This window comes from Bos javanicus, chromosome 18 (genome assembly GCF_032452875.1).
Source record: "Bos javanicus breed banteng chromosome 18, ARS-OSU_banteng_1.0, whole genome shotgun sequence".
Lineage (NCBI taxonomy): Eukaryota > Metazoa > Chordata > Mammalia > Artiodactyla > Bovidae > Bos > Bos javanicus.
The window spans coordinates 48,222,617-48,249,052 of record NC_083885.1 but is presented as its reverse complement, the minus strand read 5'-3'; the positions used below and the strand labels follow the sequence as shown (position 1 = coordinate 48,249,052).

At 47.9% G+C, this 26,436-nt stretch overlaps 2 protein-coding genes and 1 long non-coding RNA gene across 3 annotated transcripts in view; 1 reads left to right on the top strand and 2 right to left on the bottom strand.

Moving 5' to 3' along the window:
• The window catches only part of SPINT2 (serine peptidase inhibitor, Kunitz type 2), a 30,090-nt gene extending 16,425 nt beyond the window's left edge, over nucleotides 1-13,665 (bottom strand). Inside the window, exon 1 of the mRNA XM_061388159.1 lies at nucleotides 13,090-13,665. Coding sequence (XP_061244143.1) covers nucleotides 13,090-13,195 — 106 coding nt within the window. The 5' untranslated portion in view covers nucleotides 13,196-13,665. The remainder of the gene's footprint in view (nucleotides 1-13,089) is intronic.
• Nucleotides 13,666-21,547: 7,882 nt separating this feature from the next.
• On the top strand, nucleotides 21,548-25,853 carry PPP1R14A (protein phosphatase 1 regulatory inhibitor subunit 14A). The gene is made up of 4 exons (XM_061388161.1): nucleotides 21,548-22,039; nucleotides 24,076-24,156; nucleotides 24,739-24,771; nucleotides 25,609-25,853. Exons 1-4 carry the CDS (start codon nucleotides 21,839-21,841, stop codon nucleotides 25,735-25,737), a joined length of 444 nt encoding a protein of 147 aa, XP_061244145.1. The 5' UTR covers nucleotides 21,548-21,838; the 3' UTR covers nucleotides 25,738-25,853.
• LOC133230540 (uncharacterized) lies at nucleotides 22,039-23,554 on the bottom strand. The gene is made up of 3 exons (XR_009730885.1): nucleotides 23,318-23,554; nucleotides 22,627-22,668; nucleotides 22,039-22,253 (listed from the first exon to the last, which is right to left on the bottom strand). It is a non-coding gene; the product is annotated as an uncharacterized LOC133230540 (long non-coding RNA).
• Nucleotides 25,854-26,436: the final 583 nt, after the last annotated feature.

Sequence of the window (26,436 nt, the reverse complement as noted above, 5' to 3'; positions counted from 1 at the left end):
TTTTCCAGTGGTCATGTATGGATGTGAGAGTTGGACTGTGAAGAAAGCTGAGTGCCGAAGAATTGATGCTTTTGAACTGTGGTGTTGGAGAAGACTCTTGAGAGTCCCTTGGACTGCAAGGAGATCCAACCCGTCCATTCTAAAGGAGATCAGTCCTGGGTGTTCATTCGAAGGACTGATGCTAAAGCTGAAACTCCAGTACTTTGGCCACCTCATGTGAAGAGTTGACTCATTGGAAAAGACCCTGATGCTGGGAGGGATTGGGGGCAGGAGGAGAAGGGGACGACAGAGAATGAGATGGCTGGATGGCATCACTGACTCGATGGACATGAGTTTGAGTGAACTCCGGGAGTTGGTGATGTTCAGGGAGGCCTGGCATGCTGCGATTCATGGGGTTGAAAAGAGTTGGACACAACTGAGCGACTGAACTGACGGATTGACCCTTCCCTGGTAGCTCAGCTGGTAAAGAATCCATCTGCAATGCAGGAGACCTCGGTTCAATTCCTGGGTTGGAAAAATCCCCTGGAGAAGGGATAGGCTACTCACTCCAGTATTCTTGGGCTTCCCTGGTGGCTCAGATGGTAAAGAATACATCTGCAATGCGGGAGACCTGGATTCTATCCCTAGGTTGGGAAGATCTCCAGGAGGAGGGCATGGTAACCCACCCTAGTAGACTTACCTGGAGAATCTCTATGGACAGAGGAGCCTGGCAGGCTACACAGTCCATGAGGTCATAAAGAGTCAGACACGACAGAGTGACTAAGCACACCAGTGTTTGGTTATGGGGCTTCCAGGTGGCACTAGTGGTAAAGAACCCACCTGCCAACGCAGGAGATGTAAGATCATCCCCTGGAGGAGGAAATGGTAACCCACTCCAGTATTCTTGCCTGGAAAATCCCATGGACAGAGGAGCTTGGAGGGCTACAGTCCATAGGGTCACTGAGTTGGACATGACTGAAGCAAATTAACACAAATTAGCACACAGTGTTTGGTTAATAGCTCATCTATGTAAATGGGGTGATCATACAATTTATCCTCCGATCAAGACACTTTTCAGAGTGAAAAGAGGTGTTCTTAACAGCCACCCTGGGAAGTACAGTGGCATAAGTTGGAACCCTCTAAGGTAAACTGAGCTGAGTAGCCAGCCTACATAGAAGGGAAGGTAGCCCCTGACCTCCAGCGGTTTACGATTAAGTTAGAGCCACAAGACTGGCTTGGACAGAAGAAGAAAAAAAGAAAACCACACAAGGTGAACTACTACAATCACACCCTAAATTCAAAGCACTTGTAAGCCACACAGGGCACAAAGGAAATGAGGAAAAGCTCTGGTATCGGGAAGTGACACAATAAGGAAAGTCATTTGGCCAAAGTGCAGGGGACAGATTAGAAGACAGGGCCCACAGGAAGCTGTCCTGGTGAGGGACCAGTGTGTGTCGGAGCCCCTGGCTGCCTCTTACTTGCCCACTGTTTGGGGTTAGGGGTGGGGGTGGGGGCAGCTTTCCTAACCTCCCTGTACATGTATTTCCTCATTCATAATAAGGAAACAATAATACAAACAACAAAAATGTGTAAACCCCTCAATAAAGCTGGAAAATGCATAAATGCAGCATTCTTCAATTCAGCAAGCCCTGTATTCTCTGATTTAGGTCATGCTAATTAAAAAAAATTTTTTTTTCAGAGGCTTCTAAATCAGACTCTTGGGAGGCTTGATAAAGCAAAGCTCTGATTACAGACCAATCATATCTGTGACATAATTAGAAATATGTATTTGGTCTCTCCCCACCCCATGTTCCTGATAGAGAGCTCCTAAAACCCTTGGAATGTCTTGAGTGCCATATCATGTTCTATTCTAATATTCGGTTTTCTGACACAAGAACTAAAACCCCAGCAATCTCTGGAGTGGCACAATCATCTTACTGAATGCCAGTGAGATGACTAGTGGCTGGGGGTGCCCTGGAAAGTTTCAGGAACTTCAGGATAGAGGTTAAAAAAAATCCTATCGTTTTGCCTTTTCAGTATGAAAAGGCAAAATGATAGGATACTGAAAGAGGAACTCCCCAGGTCAGTAGGTGCCCAATATGCTACTGGAGATCAGTGGAGAAATAACTCCAGAAAGAATGAAGGGATGGAGCCAAAGCAAAAAGAATACCCCGCTGTGGATGTGACTGGTGATAGAAGCAAGGTCCGATGCTGTAAAGAGCAATATTGCATAGGAACCTGGAATGTCAGGTCCATGAATCAAGGCAAATTGGAAGTGGTCAAACAAGAGATGGCAAGGGTGAATGTCGACATTCTACGAATCAGCGAACTGAAATGGACTGGAATGGGTGAATTTAACTCAGATGACCATTATATCTACTACTGCGGGCAGGAATACCTCAGAAGAAATGGAGTAGCCATCATGGTCAACAAAAGAGTCCGAAATGCAGTACTTGGATGCAATCTCAAAAACGACAGAATGATCTCTGTTCGTTTCCAAGGCAAACCATTCAATATCACAGTAATCCAAGTCTATGCCCCAACCAGTAATGCTGAAGAAGCTGAAGTTGAACGGTTCTATGAAGACCTACAAGACCTTTTAGAACTAACACCCAAAAAAGATGTCCTTTTCATTATAGGGGACTGGAATGCAAAAGTAGGAAGTCAAGAAACACCTGGAGTAACAGGCAAATTTGGCCTTGGAATACGGAATGAAGCAGGGCAAAGACTAATAGAGTTTTGCCAAGAAAATGCACCGGTCATAACAAACACCCTCTTCCAACAACACAAGAGAAGACTCTATACATGGACATCACCGGATGGTCAACACTGAAATCAGATTGATTATATTCTTTGCAGCCAAAGATGGAGAAGCTCTATACAGTCAGCAAAAACAAGACCAGGAGCTGACTGTGGCTCAGACCATTAACTCCTTATTGCCAAATTCAGACTTAAATTGAAGAAAGTAGGGAAAACCACTAGGTCATTCAGGTATGACCTAAATCAAATCCCTTATGATTATACAATGGAAGTGAGAAATAGATTTAAGGGCCTAGATCTGATAGAGTACCTGATGAGCTATGGAATGAGGTTCGTGACATGGTACAGAAGACAGGGATCAAGACCATCCCCATGGAAAAGAAATGCAAAAAAGCAAAATGGCTGTCTGGGGAGGCCTTACAAATAGCTGTGAAAAGAAGAGAAGCGAAAAGCAAAGGAGAAAAGGAAAGATATAAACATCTGACTGCAGAGTTCCAAAGAAAAGCAAGAAGAGATAAGAAAGCCTTCTTCAGCGATCAATGCAAAGAAATAGAGGAAAACAACAGAATGGGAAAGACTAGAGATCTCTTCAAGAAAATTAGAGATACCAAAGGAACATTTCATGTAAAGATGGGCTCAATAAAGGACAGAAATGGTATGGACCTAACAGAAGCAGAATATTAAGAGATGAAAAAAAAAAAAAAGAAGAGATGGCAAGTATACACAGAAGAACTGTACAAAAAAGATCTTCATGACCCAGATAATCACAATAGTGTGATCACTCACCTAGAGCCAGACATCCTGGAATGTGAAGTCAAGTGGGCCTTAGAAAACATCACTACGAACAAAGCTAGTGGAGGTGATAGAATTCCAGTTGAGCTATTCCAAATCCTGAAAGATGATGCTGTGAAAGTGCTGCGCTCAATATGCCAGCAAATTTGGAAAACTCAGCAGTGGCCACAGGACTGGAAAAGGTCAGTTTTCATTCCAATCCCAAAGAAAGGCAATGCCAAAGAATGCTCAAACTACCACACAATTGCACTCATTTCACACGCTAGTAAAGTAATGCTTAAAATTCTCCAAGCCAGGCTTCAGCAATATGTGAACCGTGAACTTCCTGATGTTCAAGCTGGTTTTAGAAAAGGCAGAGGAACCAGAGATCAAATTGCCAACATCTGCTGGATCATGGAAAAAGCAAGAGAGATCCAGAAAAAAAAAGGCTTTCTTGACTATGCCAAAGCCTTTGACTATGTGGATCACAATAAGCTATGGAAAACTCTGAAAGAGACGGAAATACCAGACCACCTGATCTGCCTCTTGAGAAATTTGTATGCAGGTCAGGAAGCAACAGTTAGAACTGGACATGGAACAACAGACTGGTTCCAAATAGGAAAAGGACTACGTCAAGGCTGTATATTGTCACCCTGTTTATTTAACTTATATGCAGAGCACATCATGAGAAATGCTGGACTGGAAGAAACACAAGCTGGAATCAAGATTGCTGGGAGAAATATCAATAACCTCAGATATGCAGATGACACCACCCTTATGGCAGAAAGTGAAGGGGAACTAAAAAGCCTCTTGATGAAAGTGAAAGTGGAGAGTGAAAAAGTTGGCTTAAAGCTCAACATTCAGAAAACGAAGTTCATGGCATCTGGTCCCATCACTTCATGGGAAATAGATGGGGAAACAGTGTCAGATTTTATTTTTGGGGGCTCCAAAATCACTGCAGATGGTGACTGCAGCCATGAAATTAAAAGACACTTACTCCTTGGAAGGAAAGTTATGACCAACCTAGATAGCATATTCAAAAGCAGAGACATTACTTTGCCAACAAAGGTCCGTCTAGTCAAGGCTATGGTTTTTCCTGTGGTCATGTATGGATGTGAGAGTTGGACTGTGAAGAAGGCTGAGCGCCGAAGAATTGATGCTTTTGCACTGTGGTGTTGGAGAAGACTCTTGAGAGTCCCTTGGACTGCAAGGAGATCCAACCAGTCCATTCTGAAGGAGATCAGCCCTGGGATTTCTTTGGAAGGAATGATGCTAAAGCTGAAACTCCAGTACTTTGGCCACCTCATGCGAAGAGTTGACTTATTGGAAAAGACTCTGATGCTGGGAGGGATTGGGGGCAAGAGGAGAAGGGGACAACAGAGGATGAGGTGGCTGGATGGCATCACTGACTCAATGGACATGAGTCTGAGTGAACTCCGGGAGTTGGTGATAGACAGGGAGGCCTGGCGTACTGCGATTCATGGGGTTGCAAAGAGTCGGACACGACTGAGCGACTGATCTGATCTGATCTGATCAGGATAGAGGCTGGGGGAATTCCCTGGCACTCCAGTGGTGAGGGCTCCACACTTTCACTGCAGTGGGCCTGGGTTCAATCTCTGATTGGGGAACTAAGATCCCACAAGGTATATGGCACAGCACCCTAACCCCAAAAAAGGATGGGGACTGGGTGCCAGAAAAACCCAGCCTAGATTAAAGGGTTGGAACTTTCAGCCCCACCCCCTATTCTCCAGGGAGTCTCAGTTACTAATCAATCATGCCTACATGATGAAGCTTCAGTAAAATATCCCAACAGGTGGTAAACACAGCCACATGCCAGAAGGGTGGCTCACCCCAAACTCCATAAGGACAGAAGCTTGTACACTGGGGGACCCTTCCAGACCTCTGTCTTCACCTGGCTACTCATTTGTATCCTTTATAATAAACTGGTAAACGTGTTTCTCTGAGTTCTGTGGACTATTCTAGCAAACTGGATCTGAGAGGGTCATGGGAACCCTTGAACGTTTCAAGTTGGTGAAACTGACAGATGACAACCTTGGGCTCTGACTGGCATCTGAAGGGAGAGGGGCAGTCTTGTGAGACTGAGTCCTTAACCTGCAGGATCTGTGCTCACTTCCAGCAGCCTCAGAATTGAGTTAAATTGCCAGACACCCGTTCTGAGTCTGCTGAGAATTGCCTGATGTGGAAAAACCCACACATCTTGTATCAGAAATATTTTCTATAGTAGACACGAGAGTGTTCTCTTTAAAATCCCTTCAAGATTAAGGCGAAAGCTGAGAATGTTAGCAAGAGAACCAACTTAAGGACATTATAAATATAACTCAGCCCCAGTTGAAGGCCTCTCTGTGTGACTAATATCCATTCTAGATCTAGTTAATATAAAAATGTTTTTTGACAGGTTTGTTAGCAGTTAGCAGTTTGTTTTTACTGTTGTGAAATGCACCATGTATTAGAGGCTATCTTGCAATGGCTTGTCTGGGAAAGGGCATTTGCTCAATGTAACCTGAATTCACTGGTGAGTAATAAAGCAGAGATTCCATTGGCTTTCCCTCCATCTGTCCCACTGAGATAAATTCTGTGGGCTTGCAGGTGCATCTCTTAAAAATGACTCAAATGGAAGGGACTTTTTTTGACACTGGGACCAATCATTAAGAGTGTTGTAAAAATTAAAGGCATTTTTTACTCCATTATAAATGCTTAAAACATTTGGCACAAAGCTTTGAATAAGTAGTGTATTTTTATGAAGGCCAGACTGGTGGTGACTGACAGGATAGAGAGGATACGGAAAATCAAAGTACAAACTCCAGTCAGTGAGTTGATCAAAGCAATCCAACCATCACTCTTTCCCTTTGTTTTTCTGCTGTGCAACCACCTGGCATGCCTGCCTGAAGGTATAAAATTCCTTATTTTCACCTCCAGTAAAGTCCCGCAATACTATAAATATTGGGAGATCAAGAGGTCGGAGAGAAGAAAATAAGAAAAACTATGAGTTGGTTACCTATTTTGACTTCAAGTTATCTTTTCACCAAGGAATGAGAGACTCACATTCTGTGTGAGTGAAGAGGTACTAAACACTAGGGAGGCAGATATTCACCCCTGCTTTAATTCTGCTGGGCCAAATCTCAAAGCTGACATTTATTTCACAATCAGTCTTATTTCAAGGTGATCTATAAATCCACCTGTTTTGGTTAGCTGGATAGGCTCTACATACTTGAGGACTTCTGCGTCTAGTACAGAAAGCTATTGCCACCCATGCCTTCCTCTAGGTTTGGGGGCCTGGAAGTCGTCATTGTTAGGATAAGTAATTCAGAAACTTTAAAGTGACCGCCAGGTATTTACGAGGGGAGAACATTTACAATGACATACCCAACTTACATTGTAAAACTCATAAAATCTTGTTTTAGATATCAAATCTTGGCAGTTTAGATATAAAATATTTAGATATAAAGGTTTACATTCCATAAACCATCATCACAATGCCAGCCACCACTCCTACCCTCTGTCACCTCATATTCATCACTCAAGCAAGACTATAAATTCTACCCTTACCTAAATCTGTAACTAGAATTACAGGGGTCAACCTGAATAATTTGAAACAGTAGTTTCAAAGTCTTTCATGGACTTTGAACTGTTAATTCACGGGGTTCTTAACTTTTTTAAAACCTGGGACCATTTTTCAGAAACTGATTATAGCTAATGGGCTGTCTACCTAGAACAATGTTTCCTGACCTTTTTTTCCATTATCACCCCCCACCCCCGGAGACTTTTTAGACATTTTCCCTAATCACCCCACTAACACCACAGACATATATGTAGGCCTTTAAAGGTCAAAACCTATTATACTATATATTATTCCACCCCACTTCCCGAACATGTCCTAGATTCTAAATGACTGGCCCTGGAATAAACACAAAGAATCACAGGCTTCTGAAGCCAGGGACCGAGGAGCCCACTGGTGAGATCCATGTCAAACTCTCGCCTCATTTCTAAAATGGCTTCCTAGTAACGAACAATGTGCTTCAGATAAACTTCCCAGTAACTTTAACTTCAAAGTGCCTGGGCCTCAGCATCCCTTCATTAGAGTTTTCAAAACTATCTTGTCAGAAACCAGTGAAACAATATTTGTGACCAGTATCAAAAAAGGAGGTCCATAATCCATACAGGAATGCTTCTGTGGTCATTTGTGAACTCCTTATTAGTCAGTGACCAATGGGCCATGAAAGCTTCCTGGAGTTAATTAAGTCACTTCAGTGTGACCCCTTCAGGGTTCTCTCCTGCCTCACATGAATCACAGGCTACCTCATCCCTTATTCGGCCTGTCAGCCTCAGGACATGGTAAACAGAGGTTTGGCTGCCTGGCCAACTACATGAAGACAAGCCTGAGTGTTGCGAATGACTCAGGAGACAGGTATAATGAGGAACAGGTCACAGGCTGGCTTTCTCTATTACAGGCTGACTTCTCAAATGCCAACCAGTGCAAGGGACCACTTTCCCTCAGTGGGCCTGAAGGCAACCCCTCAATGTTCTTTAAGTATTGTCAACATTTCAGCCTCAAAGGCCATGTTTTTAGCACTAAACACACCAAACCTTACCTTCCTTTTCTTCTCTTTTTAGTAGTGTAGTTCTTTACTATGTTTCAGGTTTATAGCCAAGTGACTGTTTTTCAGATTCTTGTCCATTGTAGGTTATTACACGATACTGAATATCTTCAGTACCAACAGTTCCCTGGGCTATCCAGTAGGTCCTTGCTGTTTATTTTATACATAATAATGCGTATCTGTTAATCCCCAATTCCTAATTTATCTTTCTTCCCTACCTACTTTTCTTTATAGTACTCATTACCAAGTAACTATTCATGGTTTATTTATTGTATTATCTTCCTCTCATTACCATGTAACTGTCATGGATTGGGGGTGGGGGGTTGTCATCTGTTTCATTCAGTGCTTTGTTTCTAGGGCCTAAAACTGTGCCTGGTACTTGGTGGGTGTCTGTGTTGAATAAATCAGTTAATAAATATTTCAAACTGTCCTGGAACCAACCTATCTTACCTGAAAATAGAACGAGTGCTTCTATGAAGGATGAAAATAGTGTAAGATGCCACTTTGGAGACCTCTCAGCTGATCACCAACACCAGCTGCAATTTCACTCTTACCTCTCATCCTCTTTTTGACTACCCAGTTTACAACTATCCCTGGGGGTGAGGAGAAGAGAAAGGAGTGGTGATTAATATGCTTATTGGAGATTTACTGGAAAGTTCACTCTTTCAAAGTTCTGGAGAAACTAATTAATTCAAGAAGTTGATGCAAATGGAAGATCACGGACTCTCCTGGTGGTCCAGTAGTTAAGAATCCACCTGCCAATGCAGAGGACACGAGTTCAATCCTTGGTCCAGGAAGATCCTATATGCCATGGAGCAACAAAGTCCCCATACTCTAGAGCCCGTGCTCTGCAACAAGAGAAACCACGGCAATGAGAAGCCCCCAACTGCCACAACTAGAGAAAGCTGGGGCCCAACAGCAAAGACCCAGTGCAACCAAACATAAATAATAAAATAAAATACACAGAAGATCACTTCAAAGTGCACTGGAGGCTTTCACATGAATGCTGCCACACTTGTCTCCAGTGGAAATTCCCAAGAACAATCAACAAAGGGCTATGAGCCAAGGAACCATTAACACAAGTTCTCTTGTATAAGTTACTGGCAGTAAGAACTATATTTAACTAACCACTCCCAAAAGGAATTTTTGAGGTTCTATTCTGAAAAGGAATATATTATTTGCCCTTGTATTGATCAAAATGATATATCTGTGGGCACTCCAAGTACCAGGACTTACCATGCAGAAGAGATAAAAATCATGCACATTTGTGGCCACCTGTTAAAGGGTGTTCCCTGAGAATAACAACACACATACACACACTGCACTGTACAATTTATAAACTATTATGTTTTATCTACCTTTGTTTACTAAATGGGGCATATTCTTAACGTGGGAGTCACAACTCAAACGCTCAGAGATACAGAGGGCAGGCCAAGTGAATAAACACTGACAGACAGCAGTCTATGTCCTTCCCAGAAGAAGTACTTGGCACTACCCCAGGGTGCTATGTGGGAACACTGTGCCAGATCTTCATATTTTTTAGGCCCAGCCCCAAATCAGAATATTTCATTAAAAAATTCTCAATTCTAGAATCAAGTCACATAAAGCCTGTCTGAGGCCTCCTGGGAACAGCCAGTTTGGTGGGGTTTTTTTAAATTTTTTATTTTAAAATATTTTTGCCTGTGCCACATGGAACGTGGGATCTTAGTTTCCCAGCTGGGAATTGAACCCCAGACCCTGCATGGGAAGTGTGGGGTCTTAACCACTAGACCACCAGGGAAGTCTCAACAGCCAGTTTATAATCTGTGTGCTTCCATGGCAGACTGGCTCTCTCCCTGGATGCTACAAACACCCGGAGATGTATCAGCTGTCCCCCATCTCCATCTGCAGAGGTGTGCCTCCAAATGCCCACTACATTCCATACCCCTTCCTATCTGCCCTCTACCACCCAGTGCCTCACCAACACTGTCCGTCTCGACACCACGTGACTCTCCTACCACTTGCTTATCACCACACCAGCCCTAGACTCCCAAGTTACCCTTCATCCCCATGCATCCTGTTTTGTTGCCATCTCCCTTCCCTCAGCTCCTGGAGTCTCTGATACTTACGGGCCTGTCTTCAGCAAAACCTCTCATTCCCTCAATCTCTTCTCTGAACAGTCTTACTCTAACTGAACCCAACTCACCCCTGAAGAGATAGCTTCTCTTGTGCCCTTGCAAGGGGGCACTGCTTCTATATCATTCTCCCTCCACCCTCAACACCCCAGTTATGAATCTCGTCATTAGAGTAAATCATACCCCACCCTGTGTGTCATTTGCTGACCCAGCTCACCGCCCCCCCCCCCCCACTGCCTTGTTTCTCCATTGATTTTAGCTCCCTGTCATTCCCACTGTGGCTCTTACCACCATTCTTGGTGATTTCTGTATCCAGATAGGTGCCCCTCCAACCATCCTGGCCTCTTGGTTCCTAGACTTCCTCTCCTCCAATGATCTTGTCCTCCCCACAGCCGCTCCCCTAGACCCTTCCGAACCTCAGCTTCAAGGGTCTCCCTCAGTGCCGAGTGTAGTTTATCTTCCTAGTTCATTCTTTTCAAAACCTCAGGTCCAATAACTCACTGGTCCTACCACCTTTCCACTACCCCTCAGCCCCCTCATATCTTCACGTAGATTGTTCCTTGACCAACCATTATGATCACCCTCTTACACACTTCCCCTCCCTCCATTATATTCATCTGGAGGTACCTGTGCAGTTGTGTGTGTCTGGAGAAACACCTCACTCTTAGTGGATGACTTTGCTTCCTGAGAAAAATCAAAGCAATCAGAAGGTGGGCAGAGGAATAAAAACTACTTCTTGTCTCTAAATAAGCTGTTGATTCAGCTCTCATACAAACAGAACTTCAGATAAGCAAGGGCATTAGTTTACCCAGCCAGATAGAAATACTTCTGAAAGGTCAGGAGGTCCAGCCAGCTACAGCAGCTGGGAAAACCATGAGAACAAGCAGAAAAGGTCTCTGTAGCCAGACCCAGCTTTGTCAATTACTAATGTGTGGCCTTAGGCAAGATCTGTATCTTCACCGCCACACCAAGTTGTTTCAAGGATTAAATAATGCATAAGTGCTCAAAGTAAGCAATAGATGTTAGCCCCAAACTCGGTTTTGACAAAAATCCCAGGCCAGGTAACTGGAAGGTATGGGTTTCCTTGACGACTCAGATGGTAAAAGAATCTAGCTAGCCTACAATGCAATAGCCCCGGGTTTGATCCCTGGGTTGGAAAGATCCCATGGAGAAGGGAATGGCTATCCACTCCAGTATCCTTGCCTGGAGAATTCCACATACTGAGGAGTATATCTAAAAAAAGTCTAGAAGAAAAGTCTAATAAATTCTAGTTCAGAGCACAAGAATGATCAACAATTGAATTCCTAATTCCCTGGAGCTGAGTCTCTCCCCACAGGCCCTCAACTCACTTTTTCCTCTCTGCCTTGGGCATAGGGAAAATAACAGTCTTCAGAAGTCACCACAGGTGATGACTTGGTGTACAAACACCAATGCTACAAACACCAATGCTTTCTCTTTCCATCCCAAATGCTGGCCTGTAAAGTCACCTGATTCCTGTCTGTTCCCCACTTGGCCTCCTCTTCCAATCTCCCACCGCCCCCCTACAACACACCGCTACTCCAGTCGCGATGGCAGTCTTTCCCTCAAATACCACCAAGCTCATTCCAGCCTCAAGGCCTCTGTACTCCACTGCTTCCAACTGGACAATCATCCCTGAGGCCTCTGTATCACTGCGACTTGTTCCTTCTTCACATAGAGCTCAGCTGTCACTGTCCTCAGGGAGACCTCCCCTGAGAACATGAGTTAAAGTGGCCCCCATCATCCCTGTTTGTCTGCTTCTTCCTGTTCAATTACGTCTTAGTAATTTAATACTGCAGTAAGTACTCTTTATTTAAATGCTTACTCCCTGTCTCTGTCTATCCCACTAGAGTATCAGCTCTCTAAGTGCAAGGACATGGCTTGTCTGAGTCACAAATGGTATCCCAGATCCCAGCACTGCCCCCTGACACACAGCAGGGGCTCAGGAAGTTTTGCTGAATCAACGAATTCTTCTTTCAGGAGGATTATTTTCAAAATCTGCTTGTATTTATCTGAGGAAGTAAGGTTAAACCAACACTTGTTCAAAAAGATCTTTCAGGCCGAACTTCCACAGAGTTCAGACGTTTAAATTGGGTCTTACCCTCCACCAACCTCTAAGGACGGATTCAAGCCCACCTTCTCAATGCCAATATTCTTAAGCCAAGAGGCGCTCCATCCCCGCCCCTTGCACCCCGTGCAAGTTTTCCCTCCCAACATATTTGCTTTTCTTTTCCTTTGAATATCACTGAGAAGCACCTTTGTTCTGGGAGGCGCTCTAATGCAACTGAACCCAGAAAGATTTCTCAGGAGGCTGCGGTCCAATATCCAAAAACATAGGGTGCAGGCTTCTTCCCAGAGGCTAAAAGGCCAACAGGTCCCCTAACCCAAGCCCTGTCCTCTGGGGCTGGCCCCCCAACCGCGGGCTTTCGTGGGCGTTTTTTTTGCTGGCAGGAAGAGGCTGGTCTTCGGTTCGGTCCCTCACCTCCTTCCTGCCACAGGAAAGGCCACTGCCACTCCTTCTGGGTGAACAGCCCTAAGCCAGTCTCCTCCCTCCTCTACAGGAAACTTTTCCCAGCCCGGGCTCTGCCACCCGCCCTCGCTCCCGGGGGCTCCCGAATCTCTCAAGGTTCAATCCAGCCGGGCTGGCTCCACTACACCCGCCTAAGCTTCACCCAGTCGCCCCCAAACTTCCTCCCTCGCCAATTCCCCCTGCTCGGACCTCGCTCCGGCCCTCCTCGTTCCCCAACTTAGCCCCTCCACCTTGCCCCTAACGCCCCGCCTTCGGCCTCTCGACCCTCCACAACCTCCAGGACACCCGCCCGGGTCCTCACCGTGGACGCCACGTTCTTCGTCGGCCGCCTCAGCCCCGGAGAGGAGCAGCGATGCCAGCAGGGCGAGGAGCACCCCGCACCGCCTCGGCTCAGAGAGCTGCGCCATGACGGACTCCGCCCGGCAGCCCAGGGGAGAGGCCTCGAGCCTCTGGTCGTTGGGGTCTCGCGAGCAGGTGCGGGAAGACCCTCGCCGCGCAGGCGCACTGGAGCGCCTTGCGTTCAGGTGCGGGCGCTCGTAGGGGTCTGTGGGGCGCGCCTCTGCCCTCGCCACACGGGAAATCTCCAGGAAGCCCTTTTCTCAGTCCTTCGGTGTGCGGATACTCTGCCTCCTGTGCCCACGATGATTTTCTCTGCTCCTCACTCGCCCCGGACTCCCTCTACCCTTCAGAACCCCACCACACCCCCAGACCCTCGGTGGGCGCCAGAGGTAATGGCGCCCGCCTCGAAGCAGCTGTCGAAGGTGGAAGGCTAGGTAGGGGGCGGGACGCACCTGGTGAGGCGGGACGCGTAGAGCGCAGGCGCAGGGAGTCTGCACCTGCGCGGCCGTGCTCCTCCCTAGGCGCACCTGGACCCGCCCCTGGCGCTGAGGTAAGGGCGGGGCTTATGTTGGCTCCGCCCTGCGTGATGCCTAGCCTGGGGCGGTACGCGCAGGGGTGAGCCTTAGGGCTCTTGCTGCCCGTGGACGTCGGCTTATTGACGGTGTATGAGCACCTTCGCTCTTGAACTTGGCCTCTGGGAAATGAGGGTGCAGGCGTGCTCTTACTGGACACCTGTGGGTTTTTTGCCTAGCTTGCTTCAGCCTTCCGATGAGGGCAAGGGATTTCTTCTTTCTAAATTACAACGTTCACTAAGTGTCTCCCCAGTGTTGACCAGTCCCCGCATCACCAGACAGGAACAGAGCAGCAGAGTGATGACAGAAGCACATGACAAAGTGATTATGGAGGAGACGGGGCAAACACAGGCTGAATGATCAGGGGCTGCGTGGTGGAAGACCTGGGAGCTCAGACAGGTTCCCCGTTCAGTCTGAGTGAGGGCCAGAGAGGGCTCTCAGAGGAGGCTATAGACCCATGAATGAACAAGAGCCCCAGACTCTGCCTTCGCGTTTCCAGTACTGAGATGAAGACAGATAATTAACCAGAGACAGATAGGTGTCAAGGGAGTGTTGGGGAAGCACAGGCAGAGTAATCAGACCTGAAAGGAGGGAAACCCAAAGGAGGCACCTGACCAGCTTAGGGGCCATGGGAGGGCTTCCTGAAAGAGGCATGTGTGAGCTGGATCTCAGGAGAATGGAATAGGGCAAGCATAGGAGTAGAGGACAGCTGATGAATAATTAAAATAAATATATTATTAAAAGCCCCTAACAGTGCTATGAAGGAAATGAACTGGGGGCTAGGATGGAAAATAACAGTGGAGGAGGTGATTTAGATATGAACCCTGGAGGATAAGAAGAGCTGATGGACAAACATTCTAAGCAAACAGCAAATGCAACAGTCCTGAAGTAAGAAAGATGTCAGTGTGTTACAGAAGCCAGGGCCACACCCACTACTTGGCTTCCCTCCTGACATAACAGTATCTGAAGAGTCTTAACTGGGTTAACTAAGTGGTGTTTACCTTAAACAATTAAAGTTTTATGCCCGCCATCTTCTTTAATCTTGCAGTAAGGCCCAGGGACTCAAGGCCAAGAGTCTGAATGTGAGGCCCAAGATCTCTTAAACACTTGAACCCAGTCTCCCCACCACATCCCACTAAACCCAGGTTTATGCTGGAGGAGGACTGTGGTGGGAGGTGAGGCTGGAGAGGAGACACAGGCCTGTTCATTCATCCATACTTTCTTTGAACACCCACTATGAGCCAGGTAGTCTTGTAAATGCTGGAGAAGATACAGCAGTGAACAAAGCCAAATGTCCGACCTGTGGGAACTCACTTTCTCCTATTGCGAACAGTGATGTAACTAGCATATCTGACACTGAGACTGAGCCCCCTATTCTGAGTTCCCCTACCTCTTTATCCCAAACTTTATTCCCTTCTTGTCCTGCCCCTGTGCCCTTCAGGATAGAAGAGTATCAAAGAAAAGGGAACTGAAACTGAGCAGGACCCTGTTTCTTGTTTGTAGAAGAAAGCTTTGGTCTCCTAGGCCTTCCTTGAGTTCCAAAGAGTCAACTCAAAACTTACTATTTAGGGAAGTAAGGGAATGGAAACAAAGGAAACAGGCAAGAAACAACAGTTCAGTGATAAAACAGAGTCCTAGTTCCTCCTCAAGGGATATACAAACAATCTGACGCATATCTTTAAGTTTTGTTTGCAGAAACTAAGACCCCCACCCAGGTGGAGGACAATGACTAAATGCTGACCACAGGCATGTAGACCCCAGATGGTTAGAACCAGAAGGTTGATGATTAAGATTCCTGAAACATCACCCAGTTACCTCACCACCAACCAATCAGAAGAAAGTCTATGAACTAAAACCCTCACCCCAAATGATACCTTTAAAACCCCCTCCCTGAAAGCCTTCAGCGAGATCCATCTTTTGAGCTGTGCTTCTCCCTGCATGCATGCATGCATGCTCAGTCATGTCCAGTTCTTTTCCACCCCATGGACTGTAGCCCTCCAGCCTCCTCTGTCCATGGGAGTTCCCAGGCAGGAGTACTAGAGTGGGTTGCCATTTCCTTCTCCAGGGGATCTTCCTGACCCAGGGATTGAACCCATGTCTCCTGCATTGGCAGGCAGATTCCTTACCACTGAGCCACCTGGGAAGCCTCTCCTTGCTTGCTGTCCTGCAAATAAATGCTGCACTTTTCTTTACCACAACCCAGTGTCAGTAAATTAGCTTTGCTGTGTGGCAGGCCAATAAACCTACATTCAGTTCTGTAACAGCCCCTGGGGTGAATAATTTTTTATACCTCCTCCACTCTACCAAAAAATTATTTTCAGTAGTAATCATCTAAGTATCATTATTTTATTTGTTCTTTAATTTTAAAATTAATAATCAAAATTTAATAAATTTCCATTTTAAAGATATCACTCAAATTCAGTAAAATATTTCATGTATGAATGAAAGTTTGTACTTATCAAATAAAAATATTATGTCTTACAGTTCATACCGATTCACTCTTTTCAATTTTTACACACAAAAACTCCAAAAGAACATGTAAAATGACAATAGTTTCTCCATCTTTACAATCATTGTGCTATCCTTTAAATTTCTGATGTATTTAAATGCAAGACTATATAGAATCACAGAAATTGGAGACTCAAACTGTGCCTGATACAAGGCCAAATGATTCCAAATTGTTATGAACTTATTTTCAAAATGAGCACACATAGCTCAGTCTATATATGTCAGAGGTCAACAGTATACATGAGAGTTCTCCATAATAACTTTCCTTTAGACTACTGTGGCAAACAGCCCCCTATAATCCCCTCCGCTTAGATGTGAGCAGGACCTGGGACTTGATTCTAACCAATAGACTATGGCAAAGGAGGTTTACGTTACATTATGTAAGACTCTCCGTGGACTGAGAGACTGTCCATGGCTGGCTCTGAAAGACAGAAGTCGCCACGTGGTGAGAGGATTGATGGAGAAGACCGCATGGTAAGGGGTTATAGGTGGCCTCTGGGAGCCGAGAGCCATTCCCACTGATAGCCAGCTAGAAAGTAAAGACCGCATCCCCACAGCCTCAAATAGATGGAAACGCATCTTTTCTCAGTGGAGTCTCTGATGAGATGGCAGCACTGGCTGACCCCTGGACTGCTGCCTGACGAGGCCCTGGAGAGAAGGCCCAGCTAAGCCACAACTGGACTGGATCCACAGAAACCATGGGATAATAAACAAGTGTTTTTTGTTTGTTTGTTTTATTTTTGGCTACACTGGGTCTTCATTGCTGCGTGGGCTCTCCTGTAGGTGAGGCGATTGGGGGCTATGCTCTACTTGCAGGGCACGGGCTTCTCAGTGTGGTAGCCTCCCTTTCTGCAGAGCATGGGCTCTAGGGCATGCGGGCTTCAGTAGCTGCAGCATATGGGCTCAGTAGTTGTGGCCCCCAGGCTCTAGCGCACATGCTCAGCAGTTGTGGTGCGTGGGCTTAGCTGCTCTGTGGCACGTGGGATCTTCCCAGACCAGGAATCGAACCATGTCTCCTGCATTGGCAGGCAGATTCGTTACCACTGAGCCAACAGGTGTTGTTTTAAGCCACAGAATTTGTGGTAATTTATTTGGAGCAATAAAAAACTAATACAATATTTACTAAAGGATAAGAGTAATAAAAATATCTAATTTGAAACTTACCAATTTATTATTAAAAGTCAACAGTTTTAAAAAACAAATTCAACAGTATTGCATTAATTGTTCAGTCAGTAGACCTCCCAACAATTTTTTTCCTAGGGGTGGAATGACTCTTTTATCACTGATACTGTTTAGAATTTGTCAGTGCATGGCATAATATAAACTTGACCAACTGTTTTTCCCCCACACTTTAAACTTTTTATTTTGTATTGCGTTATAGCTGATTAACAATGCTGTGGCAGTTTCAGGTGAACAGCGAAGGAACTCCGCTGTACATATACATGGATCCACTCTCCCCACAAATCCCCTCCCATCCAGTCTGGCACATAACATTGAGCAGAGTTCCATGTGCTATGGTCCTTGTTAGTTATCCATTTTAAACATAGCAGTGTGAACATGACCTTCCTAAAGTCCCCAACTATCCCTTCCCCACCCCCTAACCCACAACCATTAAGTTCATTTTCTAAATCTGTGAGTCTCTTTCTGTTCTATAAGTTCATTTGTATCATTTCCTTTTAGATTTCACGTATAGGGGCTGTCGTATGGTATTTCTCCTTCTCTGTCTGACTTACTTCGCTCCGTATGACACTCTCTAGGTCCGTCCATGTTGCTACAAATGGCGTTATTTCATTCTTTTTAACAGCTGAGTGATATCCCATCATAAACATGTACCACATCTTCAACTTTTGATCAGTTTTATTATTATTTTAAAATTCTCTACAGGGTTGGCTCGTGGTAAAGAATTTGCCTGCCAGTGCAGGGGACACGGGTTCAATCCCTGGTCCAGGAACTTCTCACATGCTGTGGGACAACTAAGCCCATGCGCTGCAACTACCGAGCCAGAGCTCTAGAGCAACAAGAGAAGCCACTGCAAACAGAAGCTTGTGCATCGCAACTGGAGAATAGCCCCTGCTTGCTGCAACTAGAGAAAGCCCAGCATAGCCAAAACTATATAAATAAATCTTAAATAAGCCTTAAAAATTTCTCTACAGACCGTGCATCCCCTTTTCTCCTGTGCCCAGGTTGGACCATTCCTGTTTTCCTCCCTTTGGTATACCACTGTCTGGGGAAAAGACAGTAAATAAAATGAGTAAATTATATACAAGGTTAAAAGGCAGTGAGCATTATGGATAAAACATACAGCCGGGTATGGGGCATGGGAGTTGCAATATAAAATAGGACTGTCAGAGAAGATCACTGCACAGGTAACATTTGAGGGAGATGAAGGAGTTAGCCCTGTTGACATCATTCTAGGGAAGAGCTTTCATGATACAGGAACAGCTAGTGCACAGGTGCTGGGGTGGGACAGTGTTTGGCAGAGCTTTGATTGTCCCACAACAATGGGGAGCTATGGACAGTTTTGTTTGTTTGGTTTTTCAAGATATCTCAGCTTTATTGAGCTACAACTCACATAGCGTACAATGTACCCTTTTAATGTGTGCAATTCAGTGGGTTTTAGTATATTCATAGAGTTGTGCAACTGTCATCACGTTCAATTTTAGAAAATTTCATCGTCCTCAAAAGAAGCCCCTTACTCTTTAGCAGTCACTCCCCTTCCTCCAGTCCTCTCAGCCACAGGCAACCATAAATCTATTTTCTGTCTCTATGAATTTCCCTATCCTGAACATTTCCTGTAAATAGAATCATACAACATGAGGCCTTTTGTATCTGGTTTCTCTGCCTTGGACTTCCCTCGTGTCTCAGCTGGCAAAGAATCTGCGTGCAATGCAGGAGACAGACCTGGGTTTGATCCCTCGGTTGGGAAGAATCCCCTGTAGAAGGGAAAGACTACCCACTCCAGTATTCTGGCCTGGAGAATTCCATGGACTGTGTAGTCCATGGGATCACAAAGAGTCAGACACTACTGAGTGACTTTCACTTCACTTCTCTGCCTTAGCATATTTTCAAGGTTCATATATAGGTACTTAATTTCTTTTTATTACCAAATAAGAGTCCATCATATGGATATATCAAATTTTATTTATCCATTCATCAGTTGATGGGCTGGGTTTTTTCCCACCTGTTGTCTGCTATGAACACTCATGTACAAATTTTTGTGTGAACATATGTTCTCAACTCTCTGGTATACTAAGAATAGAATTACTGGATCATATGGTAACTCTTCGGAGAAGGCAATGGCACCCCACTCCAGTACTCTTGCCTGGAAAATCCCATGGATGGGGAGCCTGGTAGCCTGCAGTCCATGGGGTCGCAAAGAGTCGGACACAACTGAGTGACTTCACTTTCACTTTTCACTTTCATGCATTGGAGAAGGAAATAGCAACCCACTCCAGTGTTCTTGCCTGGAGAATCCCAGGGACGGGGGAGCCTGGTGGGCTGCTGTCTATGGGGTTGCACAGAGTCGGACATGACTGACGCGACTTAGCAGCATGGTAACTCTAAGTTTAACTTTTTAAGGAACTGCCAGGGGCTTCCCTAGTGGTCCAGCAGGTAAAAATCCACCTGCCAATGCAGGGGATGCAGGTTTGATCCTTGGTCCGGGAAGATCCTACATGCCTCTGAGCAACTAAGCCTGCAAGCCACTGCTGAAGCCCACGCCTAGAGCCCCTGCTCTGCAGCAAGAGTAGCCCCCAGTCACTTCAGCTAGAGAAAGCCAGTGTGCTGCAACGAAGACCCAGTGCAGCCATAAATAAATAAATAAATCTCTATTTTTTTATTTTTAATAAATCTTAAAAAAAAAAAGAAACTGCTAGACTGTTTTCCAAAGTGGCTGAACCATACAAATTCCCACCATCAATGTATCAGGGTTCTGATTCCTCCACATTCTTGCCAGCACTTGATATGATTGCCATCCTACTGAGTGTGAAGTGGTATTTCATTGTTGTTTTGATTTACATTTTCCTGATATTAATGATATTGATCATCTTTTCAGGTATAGACTCTTGTATATCTTTTTTCTAGAAATGTCTATTCATGTCCTTTGTCTATTTTTTAAATGGGTCATCTTATAATTGAGTTACATGACTTCTTTATTTATTTTAGATACAAGTACCTTATCAAATATATAATTTGCAATTTTTCATCTCATCTGTGGGTTGTCTCTTCACTTTCTTGAAGTTCTTTAAAACAAGTTTTAAATTTTGATGGTGTCCAATTTATTTACTTTTTTCTTTTGTTGCTTTGCTTTTGGTATCATATTTAAGGAACCATTGTCTAGGAATGGATAATCTTAAGCAGGGGAAGGACATGACCAAATGTAAGGTTTTTAAAAATTGTTTATTTATTTATGGCTGCACCGGGTCTTTGTTGCTGCTCATGGGCTTTTCTCTAGTTGAGGCAAGTGGGGGCTACTCTCTCGCTGCGGTGCATGGGCTTCTCATTGCAGCAGCTTCTCTTGTTTCAGAGCACAGCCTCTAAGGGCATGCGGGTTTTAGCAGTTGCAGCACACAGGCTTAGTTGCCCCATGGCATGTGGAATCTTCCTGGACCAAGGATCAAACCCGGGTTCCTTTCATTGGCAGGCAGATTCTTAACCACTGGACCACCAGGGAAATCCTGCCAGATTTAAATTTTGAAGTGTATTCTTGCTGCTTTCAATGAGGTGGGAAGACTTGCGAGGTAAGAAATTTCTCTGGTCGCCCTTGTTAAACGTGCAAACTCCACCCTCCTCCATTTCTTATTTTCTGCTTCATATTTCTCCATAAACTAATCATATTCTAACAAACTGAGTAATATACTGTACTTATTATGTCACTACTTGTCTCCACTTCATGGAATGATGACTCCCTGAGGATTAGGCTTGTCTGTTTTGTTCACCGCTCTGTCCTCGGTGCCCAGGGAAGTTGAGGAGGGGGAACCTGGTGATCACCGGGGAGACAAGAAAACCCTTGGATGCTATCTGGCTGGCATAAGGAGACTGATATGAGCGGGAGAAAGAAAGGCGGCGGTGCGGGGTGTGTGTGTGTGTGTGTGTTTGTGTGGCTAACAGCTCAGATGACATGATGTCAAAAGAATATTTGTTGAATAAAGTGAATATGAACAAATGGATACATGGATGAATGAATAAATGAAAGGGGTCAAAAGACCTACCGTGAGTACTATGGCTTGACCTTCCTTTGCCAACAGAGTAGGTAGCACAGGGGCTCCCGCACTGTCCCTGGCAACCACCAGGGGGCGAAGACAGGCTGGGTGCCCGAGAGGCCATCCCGATAACCGCCCCGCCCCGCCCCGGGGATCCAGGTCCCGGGAGCCCCAGCCACTCTGCCGGGCCTGGGGCTCCCGGACCCCGCCCATACCTGAACCAGGAACAGCCGCGGGCTTCCCGAGGGCGCAGCGGCAAGTCCTCGCGCTGCAGGCGGGGAAACTGAGGCCCGGGGCGGTCGGGGCGGGGCCGGCCCCCCTGCGAGTCCGAGCCCCCGCCCCCGGCCGGCCCCGCCCCGGCCCGTAAGAGGTCCCCTGGGCGCCCGGCGAAAGCGCACAGCGCGGCGCCGGGGCCGGGGCCGGGACCACGATGGCAGCTCAGCGGCTGGGCAAGCGGGTGCTGAGCAAGCTGCAGGCTCCATCGCGGGCCCGGGGGCCGGGGGGCAGCCCCGGGGGGCTGCAAAAGCGGCACGCGCGCGTCACCGTCAAGTATGACCGGCGAGAGCTGCAGCGGCGGCTGGACGTGGAGAAGTGGATCGACGGGCGCTTGGAGGAGCTGTACCGCGGCAGGGTGAGGCGGAAAGGGGTACCCCGGGGGAGGGGAAGGGGGACTGGTTGTTTGTTCTCGCTGATGCACCCTGGTGCAGCCTCCTTTGCACGGGAGAACGCAGCCTCCTGGACTCCTGGGCCCCGCCGTCTATCTTCCATGACACTCTGCTTGTGCACACAGACACACTTGGGTCCAAACTCCCGGTTTTAGCATATGGGAGCTGGAGTGACCTTATCTGGAGAAAGGGTGGGGGCAAGGGGGATGTCTTAAAACCAAACATAGACATGGTGTCTGGGGGAGATACAACCACAGCATACAGCAAAGGAAGCATTGGCATTCACAGACAGGCTCAGTGACGCGCTGTGGCCACTCGCAGATACAGTGACAGAAGCAACAACTCCACACAGCCTCCCCGGGACACAAGAAGGGGGCACTTACAGATCAACCTGTGCAACTGCCACAGGCTCTCCCAGTCACCCCAACACAGGCCACGGCCATATGCAGACACAACACGACTATACCCACACAAAAGGACTCTAGTCACGGCTGTTCACAGATATACAGCAAAGCTGTAGCAACTCGCAGACACTGCAAGCTACAACAGCTACCTCTGACACCCAGTGATTCAAGTAACGACCATCCATTATCTCCTAAAAGCAAAAAAACGATAATCACTTTGCAAGCGCAATGATAGATGCTGCAGCCATGCACAGACATAAAATAACAGAAATTATAGCTACACCCAGACAGTAAACCGCGTAAGCCATGGGCTCCTCCGGCCACACAAAGGCAGAAACTGCATCTGCCCGTGAACACACACAGCATATGCTACAGCCTCCACTGCTATCTCGTGGGCTACAGACAGAAATGACATTTTACTGTCTATAGTCACATTTGTACAACACACACGTGCTGCAGAGCATGGTCACAGGTACACACACACACACAGAGGATAAGATATTATCCTCAGCACAGCTCGAAGGTGGGAGACGCCCTTGCAGTGACCCGAGGCCCCTCTGTCCTCAGACACGTGTGGCTCACACTGATGGACAGTGGCTAGTGGTAGGTGGCATCAGCTAGCCAGACTCTCAGGGACACAAGCTGTGGTCACTTACTGATCGACCTATGCTGTAGTGAGACAAACACAGCTAAGCCGGAGTCACCCACCACCCACCCTTAGGACCACAGACCCCTGACGAGCCACAGAGAACATCACACACACACATGACACATCCCTGCACCCTCCCGTTGGCCCTGGTCTCAAACACAGAGACTCACATAGGCGGTTTACACACTTACAGACACTCCACGCCACACACCATCCCCCGACTGCCCAGGCCTGAAGCCCACGGTGGAGTCAGCCGGATTTTGCTGGAGGAGGAGAGACTGTAGCCTCTGGGATCTCTTTGCTCAGACAGCTGGAATCTGTCCGCAACAGGGGTACCGAGCCAGTCTGCATTTGGCCCTTTGCCCCGAGAGGCCACCCAAGGGTCCCCCTCTTGGCTGCTTGAAATTGGGCTCGTGACTTATCCCACCCACCCACCCACCCTGGGGACTTGAGGGTTGCGCTAGGGCCCCAGGGGGTGACCCCAACCCCCCAGCCTCATCCCCTGGGGCTAGGGGCCATCCCTAGCAGGCTCTAGCCTGCCAGCTTTCCTCCCCTCCACCTAGTGCTTAAACTTTTCCTTGAAAGGACAGAGCCAGCCCCTCTCCAGAATCCCAGAATCTGACATTCCAAGACTCGACCAGGCCTGCTTCCCACTGTGGGAACCGGGGCCAAGGCAGGAGCGCAGTGCCAGGCCTGAGACTCCCGGGACCCAGGGGCCAGGATCCGAGCTGGTACAGGCTCTGGGGCCTCTGTCAACCCATCTGTCACCACCCGCCCCCCCCCCCCCCCCACCCAGATGTCCCGCCTTGGCGGTGCTGTCCCTGACTACCACATTATTGCTCCAGAACCCGCCAGCTGGGCCCTGGGTGGCTGGGGCTCCTCCCGAGCCTGGGACAAAGACAGGGGAGGGAAGGGAAGGGACCCTGACTGCCCCTCCTTCTCCGCTCAGGAGGCAGACATGCCCGATGAGGTCAACATCGATGAACTGTTGGAATTAGAGAGTGAAGAGGAGAGAAGCCGGAAAATCCAGGTAGGTGGAAGGGAAAGCCGTACCTAGCCCCCTCCCCTGCATCTCCCTAAAAATTGTATCAATAATTAACAGGTTTATTGAGCAGTCCCTCAGTGCCAGGCACTGTTTCAATGGCTTTAAGCTTAGTAACTTATTTAATCTTCACAAAACCCTCCAAAGGGACTGTTATCTCCATTGCACTACTATCGATACTATTATCTCCATTTTCAACTCAAGGAAAATGACTCCCAGAGATATCTAATCACTTGCCCAGGGCCACACAGCTCAGCAGGGGCAGAGCTGAGAGTCAGAGCCCGGCAGTGCACATGCAGTGGCCCGCTCTTCCGGCCTCGATGCTCTAGAGGGAGGAAATGCTTTGTGATCTTCTGGCCCTCTCTGGATCCAGCGCTGGTGGGGGGCTGAGTGTCTGGACTCACCCCTAGCCCCCAGTAGCTCTCTAAGACGCCTAGATCTATTTCTTCCCTTGAAACCACGTGGGAAGTCCACCTGGACGTCCATCTGTCTTGCTGCCCTTGCTTTGCTGGGTTGGAGGCGTGTAGGTGTTGGTCATTTACTATTTTTTTTCTGTTGGGGGGTTTTTAGGGACTCCTAAAGTCGTGCACGAACCCCACAGAGGTGAGTTTTCTGTCCCCAACTCTAGGGCCCTGTTCTGTCCCCTGCACCCGTGAAGGTGGGGTTGGGCTCCGGGGAGGAGGGAGGAAGCTGGCAGGGCCCAGGACCCTCAGAGGGAACCCTGGGGGCCCTGCCTCTCCCAGGGCCCTTTCCTCATCTCAGTGGTGTCTTTTGTCTTCCTCACTCCTGTCCCTCTCTCCCCATCTGCCGCCGGGGCTCCATTATCTCCCCCTCTGAGGCGCTCCCCCATCTGTCTCCTGTCTCTGCCTCTGCTGCGCCATCCCGTCTCTGCCTCTCTCCCCCGTGCCTGCCTGCAGCACCCTGGGGCTCCCTTCCCCACCTCTCAGGGGCCCCCCAGCCTTCCAGGCTCTGAGCGGCCCAACCCCTCTCACTTCCTTCCCGGCTTTAAAAGGGAAAACTATTCGTGTTTCTCTGACCAGCTCTGGGCTGCCTGAGGGACAAACGTCACTGTGTGTCTGTCTGCCTGGAGCCGGCTCAGGCCTCTGGCCCCTGGGGACCCCCCTCCTGGTAATCTCTTGGCCTGAGAAATAGCCCCATGTTGCCCCGTGGCTCTGTTTCTTTCTTGGGCCCCTCGTTTCTCTCCCCACCTCTTCTCTGCACCTCTCTCCGTTTCTGTCCCTCTCCCTGCCTCCGGTCTCTTCCTCTCCCTCCGGCCTGTTCATCTCCATCTGGAGCCTCTACCCCTCCTCACCTGCACCTCCATCCCCTCTCACTGACCAGAGGGCAGGAAAAAGAGGAGTCCCGGGTTGGAAGGGCTGGGTTGGCCAGGGGGTGCCCCCACCCCTCCCCATGTTCTCAGCATCCTCGCCCCGTCCTCAGGACTTCGTCCAGGAGCTGCTGGCGAAGCTGCGAGGCCTCCACAAGCAGCCAGGCCTGCGTCAGCCCAGCCCCTCCGGCGACGGCAGCCTGAGCCCCCGCCAGGACCGAGCCCGGACCGCGCCGCGCTGACCCTCTCTGGCCTCCGTGACCTCCTCCATCTCCCTGCCACCCAACGCCGTCCTGGCTTGTTTATAAGTCGTATTTAATGGTTCCGTAACAATAACACCGCGTGCCTGTTTTTCCTCTCCCTGGTTACTGTGGGCTTCCCTGAGCGCCTCCCCCCACCGCCCTCTCTCCCGCTGCGTCTCCTCGGCCCCCAGCCCCCGCAGCTGGCCCGGACAGATGGAGAACAGCTCCTCAGCCAGAGAGCATGAGAACAGGCCCTGCTGACCTTCCACCCCTGGGGCTCACATCCTGTCCTCACCTCCCCCAGCCTTGGCCTAGCCCCAGCCAGCAGGGCCTCCATATGTGGGCAGGGGTGGAAGGGGGGTGCTGTGGGGAGGACCACCGTGGACCACCACAGCAGAGGCCCAGGACCGAATGTGCCTGCCGTGACCGCCGCGTACCGGGAACAAACCATTCATCCTCTCCATAGATTTTATTCCACATTCATTGGCTGCTTTTATCCCTGGGTCGGGAAGATCCCCTGGAGAAGGCAATGGCAACCCACTCCAGTATTCTTGCCTGGGAAATTCCATGGACAGAGGAGCCTGGCAGGCTACACTCCATGGGGTGGCAAGAGTCGAACACGACTTAGCGACTAAACCACCACCATCGGATGCTTAGCACTGCCATTGGTATTGAGGACACAGAGATAAGCAGAATATG

Coding starts and splice junctions, on each gene's coding strand:
- PPP1R14A (XM_061388161.1), top strand. CDS start 21,839: ATGGCAGCTCAGCGGCTGGGCAAGCGGGTGCTGAGCAAGCTGCAGGCT. Junction 22,040..24,075: donor AGGAGCTGTACCGCGGCAGG/GTGAGGCGGAAA, acceptor TTCTCCGCTCAG/GAGGCAGACATGCCCGATGA. Junction 24,772..25,608: donor CGTGCACGAACCCCACAGAG/GTGAGTTTTCTG, acceptor CCCCGTCCTCAG/GACTTCGTCCAGGAGCTGCT.